Source organism: Aptenodytes patagonicus, chromosome 9 (assembly GCF_965638725.1).
Source record: "Aptenodytes patagonicus chromosome 9, bAptPat1.pri.cur, whole genome shotgun sequence".
Classification (NCBI taxonomy): domain Eukaryota; kingdom Metazoa; phylum Chordata; class Aves; order Sphenisciformes; family Spheniscidae; genus Aptenodytes; species Aptenodytes patagonicus.
In genome coordinates this window covers 14,453,809-14,462,624 of record NC_134957.1, presented here as the reverse complement: position 1 = coordinate 14,462,624, position 8,816 = coordinate 14,453,809, and the positions used below count along the sequence as shown (strand labels likewise).

The window sequence follows — 8,816 nt, the reverse complement described above, 5'->3', positions numbered from 1 at the left end:
TCCACTAGGAAAGCTAAAGAAATGTAAAGCAACAACAACCTCTGTAAAACATGGCTGTACTACCAAAGCAAACATGTTAAGACAGTCTGAGACTGAAACAGTAAAAATAAACAAGATAAAGTTACTAAAAGAATCAATTCCCTCTGTTGTGTCTAAACACTAGAAAATTGAAAACATTTTTGTAGGAAAAAAATAGCATTTTTCTGAGCAAAAAACCTGTAATTGGTTCTGGTTCACTAGCGAATAATAAATAATAATATCCTAGCCGCTAGAGTGCCAGGTATAACATGGTACTTGTTTTGCAGGCAATACTAAAATCATACCTGGAAAGAGTTAATAACTTTACTTTAAAATAATACCTATACTTTTCTTAGGGTTTCAGCAATAAATGCTTTTAATCACCTAGGGAAAGGAGCCATAGTAAGACAATCACCACTGGAAGCTTTCAAACAAGTACCTCACTCAAAGGTGGATGCTATTCCGGTCAAATGTTCCAAGTTCAACTAATGTGATACCATTCCGCCTCCTTCTTGAAGTGAGACCATTTTGAAGACTGATTCTTCAGTAGTTCATTGTAGCACTTCAGTTTTAAACCTGATCTAATGAACAGCCATAGATGCTATGGACTCTAAACATAAAGAATTGACGTTAGCATATTAATGTACTCAGATGTCACATAAATCATTAGAAGACAGTTTACTGAATGACTTGGATATCTGGCAATACACATACAAAGCCTCTTTAGCTCTTAAATATAAAGCAACTTCCTTTTGGCAAAGCCCTGATTAGAACAACATTGATTGTAGTTATTTATAGCTCAAATGCTATTGCTGAAAATTTCTTGAAGTTGTAGATACTGTATTATTAACTATAGTAAAGCTCTAAAAATCAGTCAGCAGAGGCCACTTCAATCTCCGCATGATAATAAAGGATTATTATGTGCACTAACCTATTTATGAAAAGGAAACAGTGTGCTTCTTTCAGACTCCATCAATTGCTTTAATAAGGAATTGAAAAGCCTGGCCTACTTTATATGCAGATCACCATCCCAGTTGCATAAGGATTTACAATAGACAAAACAAAACTGTTTTTGTTGTAAATAGGGGCTGTTTGTTTAAATCACACAATAATGTTTGCATCTAAAAATTATTTAGAAGCTAATAAGGCTTAATAAAGTTTGACTGTATACTTGTTCATAAAAATGGTTTCAATATGCTCCAGGAAGGAAATGTAAATTGAAGGTGATAACGTAAAGCTTGAAGTAAAACAGGCCTGAGCTAATGGGAAAGGAAAAGACATTGCGTTTGTTCACTGATGGGCTTAAGAAAACCAATGTTGAGAATGGAATTCAGTTAACTTAAAACATTTTATAAAATTTAAGATAATGAACTTAATAGTAGTTCTCCCTAGCAGATTAGAACTATAGCAATACTACTTTTGCTTTAGAGACTGAAAACTTGACATAGTTCAGACTACTGAAAGTTAGTGCGATGCACATGCTCATCTCTGCTACCTCGATTTGGAGGACTCCAGAGACCCAGGTTCAAATTTTACCTTTGGCATTGGTTCATTTGCCTGTATGTTAATAAATTTAATGAGGCATGGGATGACCCCTGCTGGTGTCCCTGCTTATAAAAAAAATATGTATCTGGCAGGAAAAGGACATGTTAATTTCAGTCCAAAAAAGTTACAAATATAAACTTTGTCATAAAATGTATAAAAATACCTAATTTAATGCATAAAATATTATGAGTAATGTTCTCTTAAGTATGAAAATAATCTTAAACCACTGAACATTACTGTGTTAGAGCTGCAATGCAATGTATTAAGAAGGACATTAATTGTTCAGTTCACTATGATACTGTGTTAAACATCTTTTATTAATGAGCTGTTACTCCCAGCTGAGGCATTTGATAACCTCTATTCCATTACTAAATCCTCTCAGTTGATTTCAGTGAATCACTCTAAACAAACCCAGAGGGAAAAAATAGCCCAATAATTTACATTTGAGTCTGTAAGGTCCTAGAACTAGATTCATAGAAGGGCAGCTTTCCTATAAATCAAACCTTCCAATTTAATGCAGCGACATATAGATCTATTTTACAATTTTTTTTAATTTCAAAAATACAACACATTAAAATAGGTTCAATTTATCAAAGCTAAGAGCAACAATTAAGTAATAATGTACTTAAAGTGCAAAGGCACTTTAACACAAAAAAGTGACGCCCAGTGGCTATACTTGGTAATTGAAACAGCAGTACTGTATATTATTATTTACAAAAGAAAGTCATAGTCCAGGAAAAAAGATCTTTGGAGATCTTCTACATAATACATTAAGTTTCCATATTGAAATGAAAAGAATAAAAACAACAGAAAACCCAAAGACCCCCTTCCTCATTTCCTTCCAAATCAAAAAGAATTATGCAAGATCTATTACAGAAACATACATTTGCAGTGACAGTTCCTACAGAAGGGTCAAAAGGAGAGAGATATAGAAATAACTTAAAGGGAACGTTGCAAAAGCAACACCATATCCCTGCTACGCTGCAAGGGTTCCGTTTCTCTCTCACTCCCTAATCTAAAAAGTGGAAATGTTGGGAATGCAACAGATGACATCAGCACTGAGTTCAGACTCAATCAAACGTGATGCTGAGCTCATTTAAAAATTTTTCTTTGTCTCCCACCTCCCCCCTCACAGCTGACTGATTGCAGTTTGTTTTTCCAGAACTTCGAGGTAGTCTGGTTCTGTTTGTAGCTTTCCTTGGAGTAAAGGATGCTCAGGTTTAGACTGTTCCGCAAAATATTTCCTGGGAGTTCCATATAAAACAGTTTTATTTATCCTGTCCTGGTTTTGGCGTCTTGATTCATATGAAGGGGCAAACTGCCTTTTGGGTAAGGTGCAAAAGTTATAATGAACTAATCCTCCGGTGGGGAGTTCCTTGACCCTTTCTGCAATATTTTGATACAGAAGCTCTGGTTCCCTTGGCGAGGATTGCTTTTCCAGTAATTCGGCTGCACTGATTGTAAATGCAAGACTGGTGGGGTCTTCCTTTTTGTGGTCAAGATTGCTATAGCTAAACTCATGGAGATTCCTGTAATAGGCAACTGGATCTCCTTCCTTTTGCATGTAGATTGGGTTTTGGCACATCTGTCCAACAGGAGGGGGAATGTAGTTATAAACATGTCCTTCAGTTTTATCGTGGGTCTCAGTGTTGTAAGACCCGTACTGGAGCTGAAATGAACTTATGTCTAAGTTGTTTGCGCTGCTGGGCATGCTTTGCACCCCCTTCCGGCGCTTAAGGACAAAGACAAACAGGCCTGCCCCAAAACAGACTGACAAAATAAACACAACCAGCAAGCCTAAAATTAAGACAGACAGCGGAACTTCAGTGTGTATTTCTGGGTAGGAGCTGGGCGAGACACCAAGGAGATGGGGTGTATCTGTGTTCTGATTCATGGAGAGGAGAGAAGAATCTGACAAGTTGGGGTTCTCTGGGCAGATGGCTTCTTTGCTCAGGAATTTCAGATGCTCTCCAGAGTGCTTGGCGGGAGACTCGCATATGACTTCATTGATAACTACAGGGGGATTTGACTGCTGGCTGTTCTGGTCAGTGACTTGCTCTATCCAGTTCCTCAGCCCCAGGATATCACATGTGCAGTCCCAAGGGTTCTCCTGGAGGTCTATCTGAATTAGAGCCGAGAGCTGGTCCAAGACTCCTCTCACAGGCAGGTGTGAGAAATGGTTGTTTCTAAGGTTGAGTCTGGTGAGGGAAGTGCCGCCAAAGACGTTGTCAGGCACAGATCTGAGCAGGTTGTTATTGAGAAATAACAGATGAAGGTTACTCAGAGCATCAAAGGTGCGTGGCAGGATCTCCTTAATGACATTGTACTCTAGATAGAGATATTGCAGGCTGTACAGCCCGTTGAACATAGATGGGTACAGAATCTCAAGGTAGTTGCCATTAAGATAAAGTCTACGTAAACTTGTAAGGTTTTTAAAGGCACCTTCTTGTATCACTGCAATTCTGTTATTTCCTAGATGTAACAAATCTAGAGAGCTGTACTCTACGAGATCGGTTCTATAAATGACTTGCAGATAGTTACTGGTAAGGTAAAATTTCTTTGGACTGGTTGGCCTAGGGTGGAGATCGGAGATGTTACTTATCTTTTTCTCTTGGCAGTTCACATTTAAGCCGTTGTCTGAGCTCTGTGAAGTACAGATGCAGCCAGCTGGGCAGGTGATGGGCACAGGAGACTTTGTCTGGTAAACCATGATAGGTCCGAATATTTGTCTGTCTTTCGACACAGTGACACGGGGTGTGGGGCGGTTCCTGGTTTTGGGCGGCCGGCTGGCTTTTGGGGCTCTGGTGGGATTCATGGCAGAGTTGGCTGTGGGCAATAGCCTCGAGATGTGTGGGTCTGAGAGTACTGGGTGTTTTTCCCTCTGGTTTGAATCACTGGAGCTTTTCCTAGGGCAGAGATCTTGCCTGGTGAGCTGGGTCACATCTTTCCCATGAAGCCTGAAGGGGGTTTCACAGACTATCTCACCCACAAACACGGTGATGGTGTCTAGCCAGGCCTTGAGTGGCAGCAAGTCGCAGGTGCAGTTCCAAGGGTTTTCTTCCAGCTGGATTTCCATGATGCCTCCAATGTGCTCCAGCACACCAGCAAAAGGCATCATCTTCAGCCGGTTCCCCCGCAGGTCCAGGTGAGTGAGGAGCACGAAGCGGAAGACATTGCTGGGCAGGGACAGCAGGAGGTTGTCATTGAGAATCAGCACCTTGAGCTTGTTTAGCTTGCTGAAGGCCCCCGCCTCAATGGCACTGATGTAATTGTAATCGGCCTGCAGGTACTCCAGACTCTCCAAGCCCAGGAACGTGTCCTCCTTCAGCACTTCCAGCTTGTTGTTATTCAGGTGCAGCCTCTTGAGGGTGCGGAGGCCGCTGAAGGCCCCTGTGCGGATCTCCTGCATGTCGTTGTTGCCCAGGTGGAGGGTCACGGCGTTGGAGTAGTTGACGAACTCATTGGGGAACAAGCGGGTCAGCGCGTTCCCATTGAGAAACAGCTGGTAGATCTTGGACGGTGGTGGCAGGAGGAGGCTGACAGTTGTAAATCCTTTGTTTTCACAATTAATGTTCAGCACGTTCTCCTTCTCCTCGCAAGGGCAGCGACTCTTGCTGCAAATGTCTTTGGCAGGTTTGCGACTCTCTGTCTGCGAGATCCCAGCCACTGTTAACAAACTGAGCAACCAAACACCCTTCAGCATCTTTATGCGCCTTCGATCCCCGCTTCAGTACGTACAGTCAAACCTTTTAAGACAGGTAAGGAGAGAAAGAAGAAATCCCCAGTGAAAACGGCCAAGAGCAGAGGCTGCAAGGGGAGGGCAAAGCAGGTTGCAAGCTTGGGGGAGAGGTGGGCGGCAAGGCAGCGACTTGCAAAACTCCTCCGAAATGCCCCCTCCTCCACCCCTCCCCTTTTCCTCTCGGAAAGCGCCTGCAGAGCTGCCGCGGGGGAAGCCCCAACGCGGAGCTCTCCGAAAACCGGGGCCGCCACCGCTACCCCCCGCCCGACCCCTCCGCCCGCCGCAGCAGCCGCCTCCACCTCGGCGGCCGCCAGCAGAGCGGCTCCGTCCCCTCCAGCCGCGGCGCTGACCCGGCCCGGGGCAGCCCCCGCTCCCGGCTGCCCGGCTCCCCTTCACGGTCAGCATTTAAAACTTGGGGAGGGGAGGGGGGGCGGAGAATAAATGATTGCAAACCCTCCCTGCCCCCCTCCCGGCAGCAGGGCGCCTCCGAACCGCGCTCCCCGTGCCTTCCCCCGCGCTCCTCGGCTCGTACCTGCTCTCGGGGCGCCCGAGGGGGCAGCAGGGGCAGGGGCTGCCGCCGAGCGCCGCCGCCGCGCCCCGGGAGCCAGGCGCCCGGCGGCGAGAGGCATCGCCCGCCTCACGCCTCAGGAGGAGCCCGGCGAGGCGCCGGCGAGGCGCCGCCGTCCCGTCCCGTCCCGGCCGCGGCTCGGCGGGAAGTTGGGCCGGGCGGGGGGCGAGGAGCGGCGGCGGCGCCGCTGCGGGAGCGCGGGCGGCTCTGCGCGGGGCGCGGCGCGGCGCGGGGCTTTTGCCGGCTGCCCCGCACGGAGCCGCGCTGACGTCACGCCGGGGGCGGGGGGGACACGTTTTTCCCAGCCCCCCCCCCCCCGTCCCCCCACCCCCCGGTGGCTCTGGCGGCCGGCTCCGCTCGCCGCTCGGCTGCTCGTCGCGGGAGCGCTCTGCCAGCACCTGCAGCCGCGCCGCGCCCAGGACAGCGCGGGGACTCGGAGCCGGGGAGTGGAATAAGGTAACCAGCGGATTTACCTGGGTCCGGAGGATTTTTGGCCCCGAGTCCCTAAATCCGCGCCCTCAAAATCGAGAGCAAGTCGAGCAGCTTCTCCGGCACAAGCCATCCGGCAAGCGCGCACGCACCGCACACACGCACGCACCGCACACGCACAGTCTGGCTCTCGGAGCAGGGGTGCTGCAAAACCCGGATCTGGCATCAGCATCTATCCCCCATTCCGGCTGCAGCAACTCCCTTCCCCAAATTGCCGGGCCGAGCTGGGTCCAGCGCGTTGGCGTTTTCTACACGTTCAGGGAAGTTCAACACCTTCCACCAAACTGGGCTGGCAGGTAACGGCAGTCGTGTGCCTGGATCCCTGCACGCTCCGGAAAGCTCACCCGAGTGCTGAGCCACTAAGACCGCATCTAACGTGATCGTTCACACTGGCAAGACTAGTCCCACTGCCAAATTGCCATGTTTTAGTATAGCGTTTGGCTGCCTTTAAAAAGAGCAAGGTGTTGGATATGGGTTATTGTGACTTCACTTAAGCACCATGCACTGGGCACAGATCTGTTTGATGGGAAAGGATGGCTGCTCTTGATCTCTGTCTGGAAGGTAAAACTTTAGGTTCACACTGGGGGGGGGGGGGGGGAAGACACTCCACAATGAATTTTTAAAGTGCTAATATGGCAGGGTGCATTATTACCAGGTTTTTATAGGGAGTTCTACGCACTTCACTTAGTCTTCGGAACGTAGAAGTTTGCTGCCAAAAGAGTGCTGGACTTGGCAAAAGTCGTACTATCGTCTTGTGTTACTCTTTAGCCATTAAATATCAAAGCCCACATTTTAGGAGCAGCAGCAATGTATTGTCTATTCTTATGGGGGGCTTGAGATCGGAAAAGGTAGCGTCCTGCAGCAGGCAGCACAGATGCATTTGCAGTGCTGCTGGGCAGGAATAGTGCTGGAGTTTGCATTTGGGATTGAAGCAGCTGCAACTTCCCTACCTAAAATTTGAAAAGGTTGTGGAAAAAGCAGGAGCTTCCCACACCGGAGCATGCTTTTGGTGTGGTGCTGCGTGAATTTCAACAAGATTGAGATTCTGAAATGCACTCAGAGCTGCTCCACTTCTGACTCTCTTTATCTAGCTGAATTCAGGAGCAAAAATTGCTAAGATCAGGAAAAATATGTGTAGCAGGTCTGGGGTTTTACAACACTAATACACCAGCAGCCAGATTATTTTTCTGCAAGATTTTTTGCTTGTTTTCTGCTTTAAACATTAGAATATGGTGTTTGGGGAGCAAAATTGGACTAGTTACAAAACATAGCAAATCTTATTTTCAGATCTTTCTAACACAGTCTAGGGGCATGAGCCTAAAAAGAGAAGGTAAGAGTAGACCCGGGTTGATTTTTTGTTTTGTTTTTCTGAAGGGAGCATATTCCTACACACACCTGCCCACACTGACACACACATGGAGGCAGACACACGTTCCTGTAACCTACCTTCAACGCGTCTCACCTGAGCAGCCCTGCACAGCGTTGCCAGCACTCACAGGGCTCACTCCAACACACAGCAATAGCTGAAGGCAGAAGTCAGTCCAATGCATTTTTCTTTCATCTCACAGCATACATTTTTTTCATGTCTGTGAGTTTCAGTGACGTGCAGCTTTCTGGTGAGCAAAGATCATGTCCTGGAATTGGCTCATGGGGCAACATGTACCGTCCCACCGGCCTGTGTTTACAAGTACGTAGGAAATGTGTTTGTGGTAACTGCTGATGCTGCCTGGGAAGGGAAAGTGTACGCATGGCATGCCTCAGCAGTAATTACCAGATTCATGTGGGATGGAAGGAACAGCATGTTAGGGGATTGCAACAGTAATAAGACGGCGATGATACTGATTCTATTACACTGCAAATGCATGCATATAATAACCACTGTTGTAGGAGGAGGAACAAGGATTTTAGAAAAAAATAGCTACAGCTTTTTATTTAGGAACAAAGTCATGATTTCTCAGCATGCCCGAAGTGTTTTATAATCCCTTCAATTAAAAACACAGAGTATAAAAGAACAGCTTTTTTCTCCCACCTGTTTTACTGCCTTTTTATTTTGCATGTTGAATGCGGGAGCATTTTCAGGCTGTGACTATCTGGGAGCCTCCAGGAACGGAAGGCCAGGAGGCAGGTTGATACAGCAGCCTATGAGGGTTTGGGAAAACTCAGTGTTATGCCTGATTTGTAAGCATTGTAAAGGTTTCTTTTTTCCCCAAATACTTTGCTGTGTTCCCTCATCCTCCTTTTTGGAGCAAAGTTATGAAAACTGAGTACAGACTCATAAACTTACAGATTCATAGATTATAAGGCTTAATGGAACCATTGTGGCTTTTGGATCTTGCATAACCCAGGCCATCAGCTAAATTGGAATTAATTCCTGTTTAAACTAGATCATACTTCCTAGGAAAAAGAAAAACAAAAAACTGAAAAACCAATAACATATCCAGGCGTATTTTAGCAATT

General features: G+C 46.4%; 1 protein-coding gene across 3 annotated transcripts; it reads right to left on the bottom strand.

Moving 5' to 3' along the window:
* Window positions 1–1,859: 1,859 nt before the first annotated feature.
* Window positions 1,860–7,821, bottom strand: SLITRK2 (SLIT and NTRK like family member 2). 3 transcript variants are annotated; one of them, XM_076347213.1, is made up of 2 exons: window positions 7,806–7,821; window positions 1,860–5,309 (listed from the first exon to the last, which is right to left on the bottom strand). In XM_076347213.1, the coding sequence occupies exon 2, from the start codon at window positions 5,264–5,266 to the stop codon at window positions 2,693–2,695; it is 2,574 nt and encodes an 857-aa protein (XP_076203328.1). In that variant the 5' UTR covers window positions 5,267–5,309; window positions 7,806–7,821; the 3' UTR covers window positions 1,860–2,692. The 3 variants fall into 3 exon arrangements, with proteins under 3 accessions (XP_076203328.1, XP_076203327.1, XP_076203326.1); XM_076347212.1 differs by lacking the exon at window positions 7,806–7,821 and adding an exon at window positions 6,344–6,482; XM_076347211.1 differs by lacking the exon at window positions 7,806–7,821 and adding an exon at window positions 5,835–5,902.
* Window positions 7,822–8,816: the final 995 nt, after the last annotated feature.

What these genes read in the sequence shown, in the direction of transcription:
- SLITRK2 (XM_076347213.1), bottom strand. Translation starts at nt 5,266, where the DNA reads ATGCTGAAGGGTGTTTGGTTGCTCAGTTTGTTAACAGTGGCTGGGATC.